The sequence below is a fragment of the Amblyraja radiata genome, chromosome 3 (genome assembly GCF_010909765.2).
Source record: "Amblyraja radiata isolate CabotCenter1 chromosome 3, sAmbRad1.1.pri, whole genome shotgun sequence".
Classification (NCBI taxonomy): Eukaryota; Metazoa; Chordata; class Chondrichthyes; order Rajiformes; family Rajidae; genus Amblyraja; species Amblyraja radiata.
The window spans coordinates 60,467,089-60,488,763 of record NC_045958.1 but is presented as its reverse complement, the minus strand read 5'-3'; the positions used below and the strand labels follow the sequence as shown (position 1 = coordinate 60,488,763).

The window sequence follows — 21,675 nt, the reverse complement described above, 5'->3', positions numbered from 1 at the left end:
TTGCTCCTATACTCAAATCCTCAAATCCTCTCGCTACGAAGGCCAACATGCCATTTGCTTTCTTCACTGCCTGCTGTACCTGCATGCTTACTTTCAGTCACTGATGTACAAGGACACCCAGGTCTCGTTGCACCTCCCTTTTTCCTAATCTGACACCATTCAGATAATAATCTGCCTTCTTGTTCTTGCCATCAAAGTGGATAACCTCACATTTATCCACATTATACTGCATTTGCCATGCATCTACCCACTCTCCCAACCAATCCAAGTCACCCTGCAACCTCATAGCATTCTCCTCGCAGCTCACACTGCCATCCAGCTTTGTGTCACCTGCAAACTTGGAGATGTTACATTCAATTTCCTCGTCTAAATCGTTAATATATATTGTAAATAACTGGGGTCCCAGCACTGAACCTTGCGGCACCCCACTAGTCACTGCCTGCCATTCTGAAAAGGACCCGTTAATTCGTACTCTTTGCTTCCAGTACCATGTGCTCTAATTTTGCACACTGATCTCTTGTGTGGGACCTTGTCAAAGGATTTTTGAAAGTCCAAATACTTATACAGTATCTTCAAAAAATTCCAGAACATTAGTCATGCATGATTTCCCCTTCATAAATCCATGCTGACTTTGACCGATCCTGTCACTGCTTTCCAAATGTGCTGCTATTACATCTTTAATAATCGACTCAAGCATCTTCCCCACTACCAATGAAAGGCTAACTGGTCTATAATTCCCCATTTTCTCTCTCCCTCCTTTCTTAAAAAGTGGCTTCTCATAGAATTAGCTACCCACCAGTCCACAGGACTGATCCAGTCAATAGAACATTGGAAAATGGTCACCAATACATCCACAATTTCTAGGGCCATCTCCTTGAGTACTCTGGGATGCAGACCATCAGGCCCTGGGGATTCATCTGCCTTCAGTCCCAACAGTTTACCTAACACCATTTCCTGACTAATGTGGATTCCCTTCATTTCCTCCCTCCCACTAGATCATCAGTTCCCTAGTATTTTTGGGAGATTGTTTCTGTCTTCCTTAGTGAAGACAGAATCAAATTACTTGTTTAACTGGTCTGCCATTTCCTGGTCTCCCCATTATAAATTCACCTGTTTCTGACTGTAAGGGACCTCCATTTGGCTTCACTAATCTTTTCCTCTTCGCATATCTAAAGAAGCTTTTACAGTCAGTTTTTATATTCCCTGCAATAATTCTTTCATGAAGAAGGGTGAAGATAGTGACAGGATGGGAGGTGACAACTGCAGAACAAAAGGCTGCAGGTCTGGAATCTGATAAGAAAAGAAGGTGAAGTGGAACCAAATAAGGAGGGCTGGTGGTTGATGGGAATCACAGGGGAGAGTGACGAGTGGGCAGTAGAGGGGAGAAAGGGGATCCAGTGGGAAGAATGCGTGGAGATGGAATAGGTGGGACAGGGAAGGGAAACTGGGTGATAGGGGGTTGGGTTAATTGTGGAAAGAAGGATGTGTGAGGAGCTGGTTAAGTAGGAAAGAAAGGACAGAGAGGGTGTGGGTTACCCCAAATCGTAGACTTCACTGGTTGTTACAGCCTGAAAACTGTAACATCCATGTTCAGGAACAGCTTCTTCCCAACAGCCATCAAGCAATTAAACACTACAACCTCAAATAAGCTTGGAACTTCAATAGATTATTATTATTGCACTACTATTTGTTTTTTGTATGTGTGTGTGTATTTGTGGGTATGTGTATATATACTGTGCACACTGAACTTTTTTTATCCTATCATTTATCATCTTGTTTACAGTATCCAATGTTTACATATTCGGTTGTGCTGCAGCAAGTAAGAATTTCATTATTCTATCTGGGACACATGATAATAAAACACTCTTGACTCTCTTGTAGACTACCCAGGTGAAAATGAGGTGCTATTCATCTAGTTAGTGTTTTGCCTCAACGCTGGCAGTGGAGGAGGCTGAGGACAGACAGGTCTGTGTGGGAATGGGGAAGGGAGCTGAAAGGATTGGCAACCAGGCGATCCAGATGGCCACAGTGGGTGGAGTGCAGGTGCTGGGCAAAGCAGTCACCAAGATGGAGGTTGGTCTCACTGATTGAGAAGAGGCCACATCACGAGCACTGAATAATAATAATAATAATAATAAATTTTATTTATGGGCGCCTTTCAAGAGTCTCAAGGACACCTTACAAAAATTGAGCATGTAGAGGAAAAACATGTAAGGGGAATGAAATAAATAGTAGAGACATGACTAGTACACAAAGTAAAGACAGAATTCAATACAAAACACAGTATGGGGCAATTAATGCACAGATGAAAAGGGACGGGGACATGGGGCTAAGGATAGGCAGAGGTGAATGCAATAGATGAGGTTGGATGAGGTGCAGATGAATCTCTGTCTCACCTGGAAGGGCTGTTTATGTCACTGGATGGAGTCGATGTAAGAGTCAACGCATGGGAACAGGTTTTTTACAACCTTCAGCTGTGCCTAGGGAGGGAGTGAGATGGATGGAGAGGGATGAGTAAATCAGGGAGTTATGGAGAGTGCAGTCCCAGTGGGGATGGAGAAAGGGGTGAGGAGGCGCAAATGTGATGAGATCACATTGTAAATGCCGGAACTGTCGGAGGCTGATGTGCTGGTTGTGGAGACTGGTGTGGTGTGGTGAAACTTAAGGACTAAGAGAATTATACTCCCCTTCTGCCTAGAGAGAGGTGCAGCCAGAGCAGTAGTACGGGTTGGAGACTCTCCTAGTGGCAGCATGCTGTAAGGTTGCAAATTCGTTTGCTCCCTTAACTTTTAACTTTTACTTACCACTCTTCCAATGTTACTTGTTATTACTTGACTTCAAGGCACTGTCTAACTTTTCATAAAGTGTTGATAACACTTTTATATGCCTTAATCGTGTAAAGGATGGAGACAAGAGGGACAGGAGGCTCTCCAAGGAAGGAACGTGGGAAAGCCACAGCCATTGCTTCTGACTCTAGTATCTTAGAAGCAATATCGAAAATGAATGATGAACTGAAAAATGAAATGAAAACAAGATTTTGCAGTTTGGAAGAAATGGTGAAAGGAGTTTCGAGCAAATTGAAGGAGGTTCAAGCCAAGCTGATTGTGTTACAAGATGAATCTCGTGAACAGAAGGAACAAATTGATAACTTGCGAACCCTGGGCCAGGAGAGCGATTTGAAGATTGAAAAACTGGAACGGAGAATGAATGAAGATACTCGAGCACTCCAGCAATACAAGATTAATAATATGGATCTGGAAAACAGAAGCCGTCGACTGTTTTTGCGAATTGTTGGTTTGCCGAAAGGTCAAGAAGGAGATAATGTTATAAAATATGCTTCTAAAATGATAAAGGAGACTTTCAACATTGAGCACTATGAAAATCTTCCATTTTTGGATAACTCACACAGGATTGGGAAGAAATCTGGTAATAAACCGAGACATTTGATTGTTCGGTTTCACTTTTTGCAAATTAAGGAGAATATTCTCCAGGCAGCAAAAAAGTTGGGCGTGGTTGAATATGAAGGATGCAAGTTTCGATTTGTTCCTGATTATAGTTACGAGCTTTTGGAAATAAGAAAGTCTTTCCATAATGTAATGTCTGATTTGTTTAAGAAAAAGTTGCACCCAGCCTTACTTTATTCAGCTAGACTGCGTATACGACTCTTTAATGGTAACATTCGATTTTTTAACAATCCTCAAGACACTTCCAGCTTTCTGGAGGCTTACGAGGGTGAAGTTCCGACCGAGAGTAATTGATAGCTGATTATGTTATAATTGGAGATTTACTATTCCTATTTTGACAATATATCGTTTGGTAATGATTAAGAATTTAACTGGACGAGTTGTTTTTCTTTTATATATATTAATTTTTAAGATTTTCTCTGTTAGTTTTTCTAATTTTAAAATTGAAGGATTTTTTCCCCCCCCTGTGTTTAGACAAATTAAGTGAACGCAGTTCTTGTTTTTCATATTTTGACCTTGGATAAGTAATATGAAGTAGCTCTTGCTCTTGTGTCTCACTGCCAACGTACTTTAAAAAAAAAACCATAACATTGACCTGGTTTTGGCTATTGAGTGGCAAATATGATTTCTTTTTATGCTGGGTGCTGTTGTTAGGAGAGATGGGGGTAGGGAAGGGATTAGGTAGCGTACTGACTGTCAGTTTCGGGCTTTGCATGGGTGGGTGGGGGGGGGGGGGGGGGGGGGGGGGTGGAGGGGTCTTTTGTTTTTAGCTTAGTGTTTTTCATTTGTGTAGAATCTGAACTATAAAAATGTCTGAAATGTCGTCACTTCTGGCTCCGCCCTAGATTTTTCTTCTTTCAGTATCATGAACTATTATGCTTTAAGAAATGAACCCTTTACATCCCACATGATTTTTACAAACAATATGGATAAAGTTATTAACTTCCTTTCATGGAATGTAAATCGCTGAACCACCCCATTAAGAGGAATTTAAAAAAAAAAGTTCTTCGTTGACTAAATGCTCAGATTATTTTTGTTCAGGAAACTCATGTAAGGCAAGATGACAATCAACGATTTTTCAAGTTTTGGAGAGGACAGCAGTTTCATTCAAATTCACAGGCTAAGGTGAAAGGAGTCTCAATTTTTATTGACTCCTCAATTCCGTTTGTTCATTATGAAACAATTTCTGATCCAAATGGTAGATTTTTGGTGATTACTGGTGTTCTTTATAAACAAAAAATTGCTATGGTGAATGTTTATGCACCAAATATTTATCACCCTGAGTTTTTTAAACAGTTAATTGCATCCTTTCCTAATTTTTAATAATGGGTGGAGATTTTAACTGTTGTTTGAACCCCTCGATTGACAGATCTACATCTGATCATGTGCTTCCAAATAAATCAGCTAGTTTTATCAATTCTTTTTTATTTGACTCTGGAATGTTAGAAGTCTGGAGATTCTTACACCCAAATGACAAAGAATTTTCTTTTTTTTCTCATGTATATCATAGTTATTCTAGGATTGACTACTTTATAATAGATTCTTGGCTAGGTTCATCGGTCACTGCATGTGAGTATGATGCATTTGCTATTTCTGATCACGCACCATTGAAACTATCAATCAAACTACCTGATTCCAAGTTTAGTGTTAAACAGTGGCGATTTAATGCTACTTTGCTTCAAGATTTAAATGTTGTTAATTTTATTAAAGATCAGATTGCTTTCTTCTTCTTAACAAAATCTACTGAAGAAGTATCCAATGGTGTAGTCTGGGATGCTTTCATACTCCGCGGGATTAAAAAAACAAACTCAAAAAGAAATACGTATATTGGCTGATGGGATTAAATAAATTGATAAAAAATATTAAAAAGCTCCTAGTTTAGAGCTCTATAAGAATAGAGTTGAACTTCAATTGAGATATGATTTGTTATTAGTATCACCGATTGAGAACCAGCTACTTAAAACCAAAAGTCAATTTTATATACATGGCGAAAAATCTGGTAAATTACTCGCTAATCAGTTGAAAGCTGTGTCGGCCAAACGCCAGATTACTAAAGTGAGTAAACAGGATGGTACACTAACTGTAGACCATGACAAAATTAATAAATCCTTTCAGGAATGTTATACCTCCCTATACCAATCAGAATTTCCTACTGATTCCAATATAATGCATGAGTTTTTAAAGAAAATGAATTTACCAAATTTACCACATAATGAGTCTCTGTTGTTAGATGAACCCATCACGGAGGAAGAAATACAGAAAGCAATCCTCTCGATGAATTCTGGTAAAGCTCCCGGTTTAGATGGGTTTACAGTGGAATTTTTAAAGTATTTCTCAAGTTTACTGTCACCCTGGCTATGCAAGGTTTTTAAAGAAGCATTTTTAATGAATAGATTACCACAATCCTTTTATGAAGCATCTATTTCTTTAATTCTAAAAGATAAAGATCCTACTGAAGTGACATCATATAGACTTATATCACTGTTAAATGTAGATTCCAAACTTCTTTCCAAAATATTAGCTATGAGATTGGAAAATATTTTACCGCAAATTATTTCTGAAGATCAGCCAGGTTTTATTAAAAATCGTTACTCATACTTTAACGTTAGGAGATTAATGAATATTGTATATACAGCGTCAAATAAAACCTCAGAATGTGTCATTTCACTTGATGCCGAGAAGGCGTTTGATAGAGTAGCTTGGGAATACTTATTCAATACACTTGAAAAATTTAAGATTTAAGTTCAAAATTTATTTCTTGGATCAAGCTGATATATCATATACCTCAGGCTTCTGTACTTACTAATAATTAGAGATCCCCTTTTTTCAGGCTCTTTCGAGGCACTAGACAGGGCTGTCCTTTAAGTCCTTTACTGTTTGATATTGCTTTGGAACCTTTGGCCTAATATTTTTGATATTGTCCGCAGGAATAAGACACATAAGCTATCTCTCTATGCAGATGCTCTGTCATTATTCATTTCTAATCATGAGAAATCTATTCCGGCAATAGTAATAATAATAATAATAATAATAATATATTTTATTGTCATTGCACGTCAGTGCAACGAGATTTAGTATGCAGCTCCAACCGATGAAAAAGAAAAGTAAAATAAATAAATAAGCTGTGTGTCGTGACCATCCGAGGGAGACAGTCCAGGGGGGATGGGGGGCACTCAGCAGGGCCGGTTCAGAGCCGCTATAGCTCTTGGAATAAAGCTGTTTCTGAGTCTGGAGGTTTGGGCGTAGAAGGCCTTGTAACATCTGCCGGAGGGAAGTAGTTCAAACAGTCCGTTACAGGGGTGTGATGAGTCTTTATGGATGCTGAGGGCCTTCCTGAGGCACCGTGTGTGGTAGATGCCCTCCAAGGCTGGTAGCTCTGTCCCAATAATCCTCTGCGCTCTGTGGACGACGCGCTGAAGAGCTCTCCTCTCCGCCTCCGTGCAGCTGAGATACCACACAGAGATGCCATACGTTAATATGCTCTCTGTGGTGCAGCGGTAGAACGTTGTCAGCAGCTGTTGGGGCAGACCAGTCTTTTTTAATGTCCTCAGGTAGCGCTACTTAATCAATTTAGTGTTTTCTCTGGTTATAAACTAAATCTTAGTAAGAGTGAGCTTTTTCCATTAAATAATCTTGTTTCGAATTATGGACAGTTTCCACTTAGATTGACTACCGAAAGTTTTACTTATTTAGGTATTAAGATTACCAAGACACACAAGGATTTATTTAAAGCTAATTTTACGCCTTTAATTGACCACATCAAACAACAGTTTACTAAATGGTCACCAATGTCCTTATCTTTAATCGGCCGAATCAATGCTATTAACATGTTTATGTTACCTACATTTTGGTATTTATTTCAGACGATACCAATTTTTATTGCCAAATCTTTCTTTGATATTATTGATTCCAAAATTTCTTCATATATATGGCAGAATAAAAATTCCAGACTAAGTAAAAAATACTTACAGAAATCAAAAAAAGACGGTGGTTTGGCACTGCCGATCCTTAGATTCTACTATTGGGCAGTTAATGTTCGTTATTTAACGTTTTGGACAAAAGATTTAGAAGATACCCAATGCGCAGGATGGATAAATCTTGAACATGATTCTATACAGGGACTATCATTGGCTTCTATTCTAGGGGCCTCGTTACCTTTTACAATTACGAGATTGAATAAATATACGATTAACCCAATAATAAGACATACATTTCGATTATGGTTTCAATTTCGTAGGTTTTTTGGATTGAATGATTTTATCTTATCGAGTCCTATCATATCTAATTTTCTCTTCCAACCTTCTAGTACTGATCAAGCCTTTCTGTTATGGAAGAGGAAGGGATTAGTAGCTTTTCGTGATTTGTTTTTGGATGTTTGTTTTATGTCTTTCAAACAACTCTCCAATAAATATAATTTACCTAATTCACACTTTTTTAGATATTTACAAATTAGACATTTTTTGAAGGCCTTTATATGGTTATAATTGTTGAAATTCTTTGCAGCTCAGATTCTTTTTTCTTTTTTTCCTCTAGTTTTTTCTTTTTCTCTTTTTGTTTTTTGATATATATGTGTTTTCTTTTAAACATTTAGCTATATTTACCTAGAGATCGGGAGGTCTATATTCAATGTGTATTTTGACACTGAACTCATATTTAGGTTATACCTGGTATTAATGTAATCCTGATACCTATGTATCAATATCATTGTTATGTTTATCATTATTCTTTTTGTTTTGTTTTTGGAAAAAAAAGCTAATAAAAAGATTGTAAAAGAAAGAAAGAAATGCGGGTTGTAGAGGAAAGTGCTGAAGACTCGGTCAATCACACTGGGGGGGGGGGGGGAAAGGGAGAAAGATTGAGGTACTGGAGTGGAAAGCCTCATCACAAGAAAAAGAGTGGTGGAGGCGGAGAAAATGGGAGAAAGGCATCCTTGGACGTCCTTAGAAAGATTAAAAAAATGGTCCAGGAGATTTTGAGGGCAGGGTGGAAGTTAAAGACTAAATAGATGATGAAAGATGAATTGTGCACAGTTGCAGATGCAGCGCCAATGCGGTTATTCATGTAGTGGAGAAAGATTTGGAATTGTTGCTGGAGTAGGTTGGAACAAAACTGTTCCATGGATCCAATGAGGAGGCTTGCATAGCTAGGCCCATATGAGTCCCGTGGTTACACCTTTGACTTGCACAAGGAATCAAAAGAGAAGTTATTAGGCGTGAGAACAAGTGCCTTGAGGTGGAGGAGAGTAGTAGTTGAGGGCAGACAAAGTGCTGGAGAAACTCAGCGGGTGCAGCAGCATCTATGGAGCGAAGGAAATAGGCAACGTTTCGGGCCGAATCCCTTCTTCAGACTGATGTAGGGGTGGGGGGGGGGGGGGGGGGGGGGGGGAGGGAGAAGAAAGGAGAAAAGGGTGAGGGCAGCTGGTTGGATCTATGTTCTAGAAAGAAGTGGAGAGTCTATATAAAGGGGTTGTCCCACTGCGGCGACCTAATCCGCGAGTTCAGACGAGTTTGCCTTCGACTCATACTCGCAGGATGGTCGACATGAGGTCCTAGGAGGTCTTTGTAACTCTCCTTCATGCTCGAGAGTAGTTCCCGCATACTCGAGGCCTCAGCTAGGTCGCGACGTATTTTTCAACATGTTGGAAAATGCCCGCGAGTAAAAAAAGGTCACCATGGAAAAACTCGATACTTTTTTTACTCGTAGGTTTAGTCGAAGTAGGTCGTAGTAGGTAGGCATGCTATTTGTCGGCAATGGAAAGTAGTCGAAGGTAATCGAAGGTAGTCATAAATAATCTTCAACATAGTTGAAGGGAGGTCAAAGGGAGGTCGAAGGAGATCGAAGGAGGTCGTCTTCACTCTCCACTATTCGGTGTCCAATTTTCCCAAAACTAGTCGAAGGAGGGCGAAGGAGGTCTTCAACATGACCTTTTTTCAAACTCTCCTAAACTCTTCTGAACTCGCCAATTAGGTCACCGCAGTGGGACAGCCCCTTAACTTCCTCATGGGGACAGAAGTGAATTGGGACTGAATGTACCTCATAAAGACGAGGTGAATGGAACCAGAGAATTGGAAGTTATTGAAATGGTGGACAGCATGTGAGGTATTCTGGGTCTAGGTAATAAGGGACTGGAAAAGGGGGGTGGGGTGAGATAATCAAGGTATGAGGAGGTAAGTTCAGGGAGGCAAGAGCAAGCAGGGCATCCAGTTTGGGAATGTTGGGTGGGAGATAGAAACGGGCAGGGTAAGGGATTATCAGGATGGAGGGTGTGGAGGGGAGATCTGCTGAAGTGATGATATATGCGATGGTATGGGGGACAGTGCCTTTTTGTTCATTGGTGGGATCAGGGTGGTCCAGTGGAGGAATGAGGAGGTGTCCGAGAGCTGCAATGCAGAGGTCAGTCTGCCAGACCACAATGGCAACCTTCTTGTCTGTGCACTTGATGATGAGGTTGGGATTGATGTGGAAGGAACGGTGAGCTGTGTGATCCGAGGGGTTGATGTTGGAGTAAGTGAGGGTAGTGAAAAAGGAAGCCAAGTCAGGTCAAGGCAGACTCCAATTGTAACTCCATCTCCCAGACCAGCTCACTGCGGAACCGGTGGTGCTGTGGATATGCAGTGCATGTCTAGTGCACCCAGTAGTATGGTTAAGTCAATTTCTTGACACATCCTATATGAAAAATCAAAGACATTACACCATGTACTCTTAATCTGTGTGGCAGTACAATATTACAACTATTTACTGCAGGAATGTGCCATCTTAACTTATTTTTTAAGAAACTTGCTCAGGATGATATCCACATAAATTCTGAATTGAAGCATTAGTTGCCTCGTTCTGTTATTATTGTGACTTCCTGCTTAGTTTCCTTTAGAGATACAGCGCGGAAACAGGTCCTTCGGCCACCAAGTCCGCTCCGGCCAGTGATCCCCGCACATTAACACTATCGTATACACCCTAGGGGCAATTTACATTTATACCAAGCCAATTAACCCACAAACCTGTACGTCTTTGGAGTGTGGGAGGAAACTGAAGATCTCGGAGAAAATCCACGCTGTCCCGGGAGAATGTACAAACGCCGTACAGAAAGCACCCGGATTCAGGATTAAACTAATTTCTCTGGTGCTGTAAGAACTGTAAGGCAGCAACTCTGCCGCTGTGCTGCCATGCCACCCATTTTGGTGGCCGTACAGCCCGTACTTACCTGAAGATGGTATATCCTCTATAGCCTTTTCAGATCCAGGGTTGAGAGTTGTGAAATGCTTCATGCAGTGTATTGTGAATAATATAACTGGAGAAATGAAATGTCTCACGTATAGGTCCTTGATCGAGGTAGCCAGTTGATTGTAAGCTTCATACAATAGACCCACATGCCTTTGTCTCTTGATATAGAATATTCTGAAATAATGGCCAGTTTAATGGCAAATAAGGGCATTAAATTCACCATATTTTTTGAGAAGTGGGTTTGAAAGATAGCTACTGTTGGGATCCGAGGGTTTAGTTAATAAAACGTGCAATGGGGACTGATATCACAGACTACAGGGCTGGAAATGAGATCTGAAGAAAAATGAAAACTAGCTGATTGTTTTATTAAAGTCAAAGTGTGGGGGTAGGGCTAAGGATCAGGCACATCCAATTGGTGCACTGTGAATGGGCACATGTATCATTAGAAATGTGTATTGAAATAACTGATCTCTGTATATCCAAGGAGTATAGAGCTCGTCCAAACGTATCTTAAAGGTCAAGCTTTGAAATGAAGAAGCAATAAGCTAGTGAAATGGTACTATCACCAAAACATGATTGATCAATTGAATTCTATCAAAGAGAGTGGACAGCCAGATTAAGTCAGGCCTGATAGGTTCAATGAGTTAAAGCATGATGTTCATTTCAGCTTCATTTCACCAGTCTTTGCTTGTGAAATTGGTCAATCAATAGAGGTTGAAGATCATATATCGGTGACCATCTTATAGGGAATATAATCTACTCCAGGCAGCCCCTGAGTCCAGCTGCCTTCTCTGTAATGGAGACAGAACTGAAACTCCATCAGTACGACTGAAATGGGTTGATATCTTTGACAAATGGAAAGTATTTTTGGAACTCTGTTGATTTATCTTTTACTCAGGTTGATTTACAGAAAAAAAACAGTAACCATCTTGGAGGAAATATAATGATCTCACTTCAAAATATATGGAATGAATAGATATCTAGCTAAGAAATAATCATAAAATTTTATTTTTATTTCTTCTGCCTTTAGAAAAATAAATGACTCTTTTTGATCAGAGCCTGGGGGTTTTGAGTCCATGAGAGAGACAGTGGCTGGTTAAGAATGTTATTTTGTTCAGTATTACAGAATTTTTCAAAGTTTTGGTTTTAGAACTGAAGGCCTTAGAACACAAAATAAAATCTGTCCTTGAATTTAAAGGTTTAACAAACCAGACTAGTGATGCGAGAGATCATACAAATGGGAGAAATGAAGAGTGCAGAAGCAGAATCTGAAAGTGGAGGCCCATAGGATTCTATTGGCATTTTCATACTTAATTTAAACAATTTACAATAATGCGATGACTTTAATTCATTCACCATCAATATTTAAGTCTCCTGTTGTTTGTCATATTTCTCAAACTGTGCTGTATAATATTTAGCAACTGAAACATTTTTTCCAGCTGTTAAATGTTTTAAAATATTTGCATATTTGATAGCTGAAAATTAAATCTGCTTGATGGATGATTAATTTTGAAGTTTAACAGATATGGTAACGAGGCTGCTGGTTATGTTTCACCACCTATCTCTTTCAGCTTCACTAAATGCATGTCTGCACTAAATGTACATTTTGCAAACATTTTGTCTTGAAGTTGTTGAATGAAGGATTCTCTGACAGTAGGCTGCCATTGCATTTGCTACTTTATCCCCAGGCATCTCTAACACGCAATGTTAAATTTCTTTTTTTCTGTGTTTCCTTTGTAAAGGTGCTCATGAAAATCCAATGCACAATGGACACTCCCACCCCAGCAGGGATTTTCTGCGGAAGCAGATGCGTGGAGAGCTTTTCACACAGCAGCAGCTAGAAGTGTTAGACAGAGTCTTTGAGAGACAACACTACTCAGACATCTTTACAACTACAGAGCAGATCAAATCAGAGCAGGTGAGAAAAACACAACATCCTCTTGAATGACCTGAAATGTGCCTCTTCTCTGCAGACTTCAAAGGCTGTATGTTTGAATTATTCCTCGATCACTGTGATGCCAACTAAAAACCCAGTAAAGAAAAAAGGATTTCGTGAGATCAGTACGTTATTTTAGAGTGTGTATGGAATAACATTTTCTTTATTACAAAACACCAATGTGAGGCATGTAAAGGTGAGGGAGTGTAGAACCCAATTACTTAGACTGTTGACTTCCTACCACCAGGCTCCTGGCCTGACCACCAGATGTCTGACTGGTAGTGGAGATTTAGTGACAATGTAATTGTAGATATGTGTAAATGACAGGAATGGACAGATCAAGCCAATTCGTGTTTATTGCCACGTACACAAATAAGTGAGGTAAAGGTACAATAAAAATCTTGCTGGCAGCTGCATAGAAACATAGAAACATAGAAAATAGGTGCAGGAGTAGGCCATTCGGCCCTTCGAGCCTGCACCGCCATTCAATATGATCATGGCTGATCATCCAACTCAGTATCCTGTACCTGCCTTCTCTCCATACCCCCTGATCCCTTTAGCCACAAGGGCCACATCTAACTCCCTCTTAAATATAGCCAATGAACTGGCCTCAACTACCTTCTGCAGCAGAGAATTCCAGAGATTCACCACTCTCTGTGTGAAAAAAGGTTTCCTCATCTCGGTCCTAAAAGACTTCCCCCTTATCCTTAAACTGTGACCCCTTGTTCTGGACTTCCCCAACATCGGGAACAATCTTCCTGCATCTAGCCTGTCCAACCCCTTAAGAATTTTGTAAGTTTCTATAAGATCCCCCCTCAATCTTCTAAATTCTAGCGAGTATAAACCGAGTCTATCCAGTCTTTCTTCATATGAAAGTCCTGACATCCCAGGAATCAGTCTGGTGAACCTTCTCTGTACTCCCTCTATGGCAAGAATGTCTTTCCTCAGATTAGGAGACCAAAACTGTACGCAATACTCCAGGTGTGGTCTCACCAAGACCCTGTACAACTGCAGTAGAACCTCCCTGCTCCTATACTCAAATCCTTTTGCTATGAATGCTAACATACCATTCGCCTTCTTCACTGCCTGCTGCACCTGCATGCCTACTTTTAATGACTGGTGCACCATGACACCCAGGTCTCGTTGCATCTCCCCCTTTCCTAATCGGCCACCATTCAGATAATAATCTACTTTCCTGTTTTTGCCACCAAAGTGGATAACCTCACATTTATCCACATTATACTGCATCTGCCATGCATTTGCCCACTCACCCAGCCTATCCAAGTCACCTTGCAGCCTCCTAGCATCCTCCTCACAGCTAACACTGCCCCCCAGCTTCGTGTCATCCACAAACTTGGAGATGTTTCATTCAATTCCCTCGTCCAAATCATTAATATATATCGTAAATAGCTGGGGTCCCAGAACTGAGCCTTGCGGTACCCCACTAGTCACTGCCTGCCATTGTGAAAAGGACCCGTTTACTCCTACTCTTTGCTTCCTGTCTGCCAGCCAGTTCTCTATCCACATCAATACTGAACCCCCAATACTGTGTGCTTTAAGTTTGTATACTAATCTCTTATGTGGGACCTTGTCGAAAGCCTTCTGAAAGTCCAGATATAACACATCCACTGGTTCTCCCTTATCCACTCTACTAGTTACATCCTCGAAAAATTCTATAAGATTCGTCAGATATGATTTACCCTTCATAAATCCATGCTGACTTTGTCCAATGATTTCACCACTTTCCAAATGTGCTGCTATCCCATCTTTAATAACTGATTCTAGCAGTTTCCCCACTACCGACATTAGACTAACTGGTCTGTAATTCCCCATTTTCTCTCTCCCTCCCTTTTTAAAAAGTGGTGTTACATTAGCTACCCTCCAATCCTCAGGAACTACTCCAGAATCTAAAGAGTTTTGAAAAATTATCACTAATGCATCCACTATTTCTGGGGCTACTTCCTTAAGTACTCTGGGATGCAGCCTATCTGGCCCTGGGGATTTATCGGCCTTTAATCCATTCAATTTACCTAACACCACTTCCCGGCTAACCTAGATTTCACTCAGTTCCTCCATCTCATTTGACCCCCGGCCCCCTGCTATTTCCGGCAGATTATTTATGCCTTCCTTAGTGAAGACAGAACCAAAGTAGTTATTCAATTGGTCTGCCATGTCCTTGTTCCCCATGATCAATTCACCCGTTTCTGACTGCAAGGGACCTACATTTGTTTGGCAGGCTAAATCAGCTTCAACTCCCAATCGAGCAGAAACCCTTGATACCGAACTGGCTGTAGAACCAGATTTATGTCCTGATCTTCGTGTAGATATATTCGAGATACTATCTTGTTGTGTAATCTCATCTTCCATTCTGGCACCTTGTTGCGTCTTACCTCCAGCTGTTAAGCGCATAAGTTGTGGTATAATTTCAGATAACCACTCCTCTGCTTTATCCATGAAACCATTGAATATCTTTACCCTGTCTTCCCACCACTGGATGTGTCTTTCGCGTTCTTCCCGAGACGGCTGTGAATACAGCAGCACATTTTGTTTCTTTCCAACCTCTTGGCAGAGGTTCCATAGTTGGCCCAGATTAGATTCTACTTTGATCTCGTTCTGTACTGATTCCATTAGTTTCTTCTGTTTTTCAATGAATCTGGGAACCTGTTTCCATAATTTGTTTCTCTCCTTCTCGGTTTCTTTCAGGTAGGCAGCTTGTGTATTATCTGTTTCTTCTCGATCCATGAGTTCTCTGTAGCATTCAATTGGCTTATTAACTTGTTTCCATATCAAGTTTTCCTCCTTCTTAGTTTATATCAGGTAGGCAGCTTGTCCTTGACTGAGCTTGACTTCACCACCTTGTGGTTCCTCTAGCGTTGCTTCTTCTTCATCTTCAGGTTCCTTGATTTTAAACAGGTCTTGGCAGGTTGCCAAGTCTTTAAATTGAACAAACAAAATCCTCTGCTGGTTGCTCTAATTTTGTTTAGTCAACATTTTCATCAGAACAATAACAAACTGATATGTAGCCAACATCTCATCAACATCCATGGGCTAGCAGTGACGTTAGTTCAGAAGGAATGTCTGTTATCAAGACTTCAAAACAATTTCCATGGTCGGACGTCTGGATTTCTCCAGGCAAATTGGAAAAATACTTTTATATTGGCTATTTTCCAAGCTAGGTGCTAGCTTTCTGGCTCTTCTAACAGAAGCCGTTTAAAATTAAAGCTTTGCAGCTTCAAAATTCAAAGAAATAATAGTCTATCTACTCACAATTTCTTGCTAATGTCTTCGGATCTTCAGATAAGTCTCTTCGCTGTCGATAGACCTCTAGGCCATCTCTGGCTGAGATCTATTGTCTTCAGTTCCTCAGCTGGAACCGGTCTTCTGGCCAAAACCTATTTCGAGATCTTGGCCAAATCTTCTGTCCCACTCTCTGGGACTGGGTTTCACCCCCCATCAGAGGTATCCTTTGACAATGTAGCGGCAGATTTTTATGTCGTTCAGGAGCCACTAATTGGACTACGTGATTAAGGAGAATGTTTTTATACGCATGTGAGCTTTCCGTCAGAGACCTTCAGAGCTTCTTCACAGATAAATCTTCGTAACACAGTCTTTTGATTAATAGATTATTTATTGTTGATGAAAAACAATAAGGTACATCCAACCTTCATCTGACGTACACTATAATCTTCATCGAATTCTACCTTATATCCCTTTAAAGGTTAGAAACTCCTCGTGTCTCCATTACACTTCGCATGGTCAAAGGGTATACCTTCCTCATACAAGTCCAAAACTAAACTAAAAACTAAGCTTCTGCGCAAGAAACCTAGCTCCAAACACACCCTAGAATACGTCATAAATCCCACCCACATAATTACGGGTAGTCTAAAATTTAAAGACACATGCTATAATTAATGATACACAAAATAAGCCAAATGGCCACTACACTCGTTACTGGGCAACAATCATCACTGAACATGGGACAACCATCTTCACTGAGGCCAATACATCACCGAAACAATTGAATCGTCAAGCTGGGCATGTTGGGTAAGAAGGATCTGAACACCAAAGTTAAAGTGATCTGTTCCCAAGTGAGTGCTAGGAAGAGTTTTAAAGCATAAGCAATGTAATAAGAAGCAAACCCATACTAGAATAAATCTCTTGGTGGAGTGTTTAATGCTGGTGACAAAGTACGTGATTATTCTCTCCCTACAATGGTGACTGACAAAAGCAGAAATATCATGTTACTCCTGGATCTGAGATCACTGATTCTCCCTGGCTTGGTAGCGATGGGTTTGTTCCTGAAACATGCTGGTCAATAGCCAGTGAATTTAGCCAATCTCGCCTCTTCCCTTTTCCAGGCAGCTGAGATGATGATTCCCAGTGCAGTGATCATTTAAACAGGTTGATTTTGCTAACTCTATAGGACAACGGGCCAGTAATCAACATGGGCTGGCTAAAGTTTGTTTCATTAGCCTTACTGATTGGGGTCAGAGTAAAGTCATTAAACGCAATGTGGCAAACAGCTGCCACACTGTGTCTGATGGTCAGGATACAGATAATTTAGGAGGTGATAGGAGATGAAAATGGTTTGTGCTTTGGTTTTACAATTATGTTAGGGAAGATGTGGGTGATCATTTATATGACAAACTGAGGCAATTGATTGTGCCTGCAGATGCTGGGATCCTGTGTAGAAAACAAAGTGATGGAGGGTCAGGCAGCATCTGTGGAGGGAAATGGATAGATGATGTTTTGGACCGAGGAGAAGGGATCTTCCACCGATGCTGTCTGACCCACTGAGTTCCTCCAGCACTTTGATTTTGCAGTAAGGTGCACATTGTAAGCCAAAGTTTAGTGTTGGCTGTCATGTCCCTGATTTTAAAAGATGTAGGTTATTTTCCAGTTCACAGATTTATGCTATAAATAGGCGTACTCCAGCGTAGTTCTGAAGAAGAGGTACATTGTTGGAAATACCGATATTCTGATGAGACACCAAACTGAATGCCTCTTTTGTCTCCTGGGTTTCTGTAATGGATTCCATATCAGTTTTTTCAGAGATTTTTCCTGTCCTGGTGCAATATTTATTCCTCAATTGACAATAAAAAAAGGGCTAACCTGATCTGATCACATTGGAATTTATGAGCTTGCTAAGTGCCAATCATCCTCTTGTAATTCACTGCAAAGTGACTTCCTCAGGATGTGAAAGGTGCCCAACACATGCAACCAGTTATAGGAGCAGAATTAGGTTATTAGGCCCATCAAGTCCACTCCACTGTGGCTTTCTCCGAGCCAACTACCGAATTGGATAATTATTCGGTAAGATATTGACTTTATAAGAAACACAATGTAAAGTAAATGACAAGTAACATTGGGGCCTTCCAATTGCAGAGGGGGGAGTTTCACTAGTAAGGGAGAGGCTAACCAGTCCCCCTTGACATTCAATGGCAGAATCATTGCTGCATAATCCATTGTTAACTGGATCAAATACTTCAGCTTCAAGAGCAGATCAGTGGCATGGTACGATGTGGTGAATGACTCCTTCCCATGTTCTCTAAACCTTGTGTCCACCTGGTACTCAGTGGTGTATTAGCAGTGAGTGAGATATTGGTGATTGTACATTAAGTATTAGCACGATAAGGTGGTGATGGTACATTAAGCCGATTCAAATGACTGTGCCATTACTATGTGTTTGCTGGCTATGTAGAGATAGCCCTGTGATCCGGTGACAGTAAAATTGTGATAATTATATCAAATGACACTTGCATGATAGTGATTATTTTGTAAGGGCATCAACTGAAGGTACAATAACATAATGTTTGTTCTGTTTACAATTGTATAATAAATTGAGAGTGCTTTTAGTTAGATGCTTTTGTAGTATAATATGCCAGTTCTTGGCAGAGCAAGATGAAATTGATTGAATGATGAATGGATGGAAGGACAAACCAAAAAATACTAGCCTGTTCGATTAACATGCGGGATGGGGAAATGTTTAGAAGTGACAATCAAGGACAGTTGTGGTGGAAGGAACTGCAGATGCTGGTTTATACAGAAGATAGACACAAAATGTTGGATTAACTCAGCGGGTCAGGCAGCATTTCTGGAGAAAAGGAACAGGTGCCATTTTGGGTCGGAAGTCTTCAGTTCAGTCCCTTCAGTTGATCGGACTCAGTCTGATCAAGGACAGGTGTTTGATGAGGTAATATAAAAGGTCTAAAAGGGAAATGTAGTTGATGTAATCTTTATAGATATAGCAGTGGGCATGGAAAAGTTGCTCAATGATGGGAAACAAAGTAGTAGTGAACAGTTGTTTCTCAAACTGGAGTGGTACAGTGGAGTTCCCCCTGGATAGGTACTGAGATCATATATGTCTTAATATACACAAATGTTTGGATTTGACGATACAGGACATAATTCACGAATATGCAGATGACACGGAAAATTGCAGCTTAGCGAACGGTGAGGAGGATGGTGATAATCCAAGAGGATAGAGATGGTCAGAAACTTTGTTGGTTAAACTTAATGCCTAAATATTTTATATTTTGGTAGGAAGAACATGGAGAGACAATATAACAATTTTTGGTGTGATATTGGAAGAGTGAGAGAGACTTGGGGAAAAGTCTATAAATAGTTGAAACTATACCTGGAGTATTGCGTACAGTTTTGGTCTCCAAATCTGAGGAAGGACATTATTGCCATAGAGGGAGTGCAGAGAAGGTTCACCAGACTGATTCCTGGGATGTCAGGACTGTCTTATGAAGAAAGACTGGATAGACTTGGTTTATACTCTCTAGAGTTTAGGAGATTGCGAGAGGATCTTATAGAAACTTATAAAATTCTTAAGGGGTTGGACAGGCTAGATGCAGGAAGATTGCTCCCGATGTTGGGGAAGTCCAGGACAAGGGGTCACAGCTTAAGGATAAGGGGGAAATCCTTTAAAACCGAGATGAGAAGAACTTTTTTCACACAGAGAGTGGTGAATCTCTGGAACTCTCTGCCACAGAGGGTAGTCGAGGCCAGTTCATTGGCTATATTTAAGAGGGAGTTAGATGTGGCCCTTGTGGCTAAGGGGATCAGAGGGTATGGAGAGAAGGCAGGTACGGGATACTGAGTTGGATGATCAGCCATGATCATATTGAATGGCGGTGCAGGCTCGAAGGGCCGAATGGCCTACTCCTGCACCTAATTTCTATGTTTCTATGTTTCTATGTTTCTATATGCTAGAGAACGCAGTTAAAAAGGCTTTGGACTATAAAGACAGAATACATGAATTGGGGATTGGTTGACAGTTGGGAAACAGAGAGTAGGAATAAATGGGTATTTTTTTCCATTCCTTTTGCCACAGTCAGTGCTGGGGCCCCAGCTGTTCACAATATATGTTGATGATTTTGATGGGGGGACTAAATGTGACATTTACAAGTTAGCAGATGACATAAAGCTGTAGAGAGGGAGGTGATTTTATCTGAGAGAAGGCTGCAAAATGCTCCAGAGTGATGTAGACAACTTGGGTGTTGAGTGGGCAAATGCACGTACAACTTGGATAAATGAGAGATTATTTCAGTTCTAAAATTAGAAAGACAGATTATGATCTGAGTGCTGGTAGATTGGAAGGAGGAAGGTTGTGCAATGAGAAGTGTTCAGGTGCAGCAAGCAATAGGAAGGCCAAAAGAGTTGCGAGTCACGAGTCACAAGTGTTTAATCGTCATATGTACTGGCAACAGAACAATGAAATTCTTACTTGCAGCAGCTTAACAGACCCATTAATGCTATGGCACACAAATAATTAGACATTCATCAATAATACAATAAATTAGGAGTCATTAAATCCACATGATCAGTCCATAATAGTGCAACCAAAAACAAAGTCCAGAACAGATCATTGTAGCTGAGGTAATGGTTAGTGTTGCAAAGTGTTCAAGAGCCTGATCGCTGCTGTGATGGGATTGAACAATCTTCACCAGTTTCTGCAGCCTCCTTCATTTTTGGGCTTTTGCTTTACCGAACCACCCAGTAAAGCAACCAGTCAGTATGCTCCCTACTGTACACTGAAAGGGTTTGATAGAGTATTCAGCCACTCACCCAATCTCCTCGATCTTCTAAAGAATTCGGGCTTTCTTTGTGATTGCATCGATGTGCTGGGCCCAGGCCAAATCCTCAGAGATATGCATGCCCAGGAACTGGAAGCCGTTGACTTTCTCCACCTCCATTGTGTCGACAAAGACAGTTTCATGGATCCCTGACTTTCCCTTCCTGAAGTCAGCAATCAGCTCCCTGGTCTTGATAACATTGGGATTAAGAATGTTTTTCTGGACCAATTCTGATTGTTAATCTCCCTTCTGTACTCTGACTCATTGTTACTCATCTGTTATTCATTCAACAACTGAGGATTTAAAGATGGCATAGGTCTGTGTCTGGCTCCACAGTCATGGGTATAGAGGGAGTAGACCAGAGGGCTGAGCACACAGCCCCGAGGTGCTCCTGTGTTTAAGGCTACTGAGGAGAAAATGTTGCTAATTCACACTGAGCCAATGTGGAAGTCGAGGATCCAGTTAGACAGCGATGAGCAGCGACCCAGATCTGTTCAGTTTAGTTCAGTTTATTGTCGCGTATACCGAGGTACAGTGAAAAGCTTTTGTTGCATGCTATCCAGTCAGCAGAAGGATAATACGTGATTTTGATGATGTTTGGAGGGCAATTCTTCACCCAGAGTATGATGAAATTCTCCACTGCAGAGGTGGTGAATTTATTTATTAAAGCTAAGGGGATCAAGGGATACGGGGAGAGGGCCGGAGCAGGGGACTGACGTGACTTGATTAACCGTGACCATGTTGAATGGTGAAACACATTGGAACAGTTGAACGTTCTGCTCCTGCTCCTATTTTATTTCCATGATAATTTTTTATAACACACAGTCTGGGTCACAGGTTGGAATATTGTACCAGAAACTGGGCATTAAAAGTTGGGAGAGATGTGAAAGATGGAAAGGGTTCAAAAGGGGATGATGGCTTTTAGTAATGTGGATAGACTGGAGAAGTTAGCGTTTTGTCTACTGAATGGAGAAGG

At 40.7% G+C, this 21,675-nt stretch overlaps 1 protein-coding gene across 3 annotated transcripts in view; it reads left to right on the top strand.

Annotated features, from left to right (window-relative positions):
* The window catches only part of pax5 (paired box 5), a 249,624-nt gene that overhangs the window by 104,313 nt on the left and 123,636 nt on the right, over positions 1-21,675 (top strand). For all 3 annotated transcript variants that reach the window (XM_033017875.1, XM_033017876.1, XM_033017874.1), the window contains exon 6: positions 12,425-12,600. In XM_033017875.1, the coding sequence (XP_032873766.1) occupies positions 12,425-12,600 (176 nt within the window). The remainder of the gene's footprint in view (positions 1-12,424; positions 12,601-21,675) is intronic.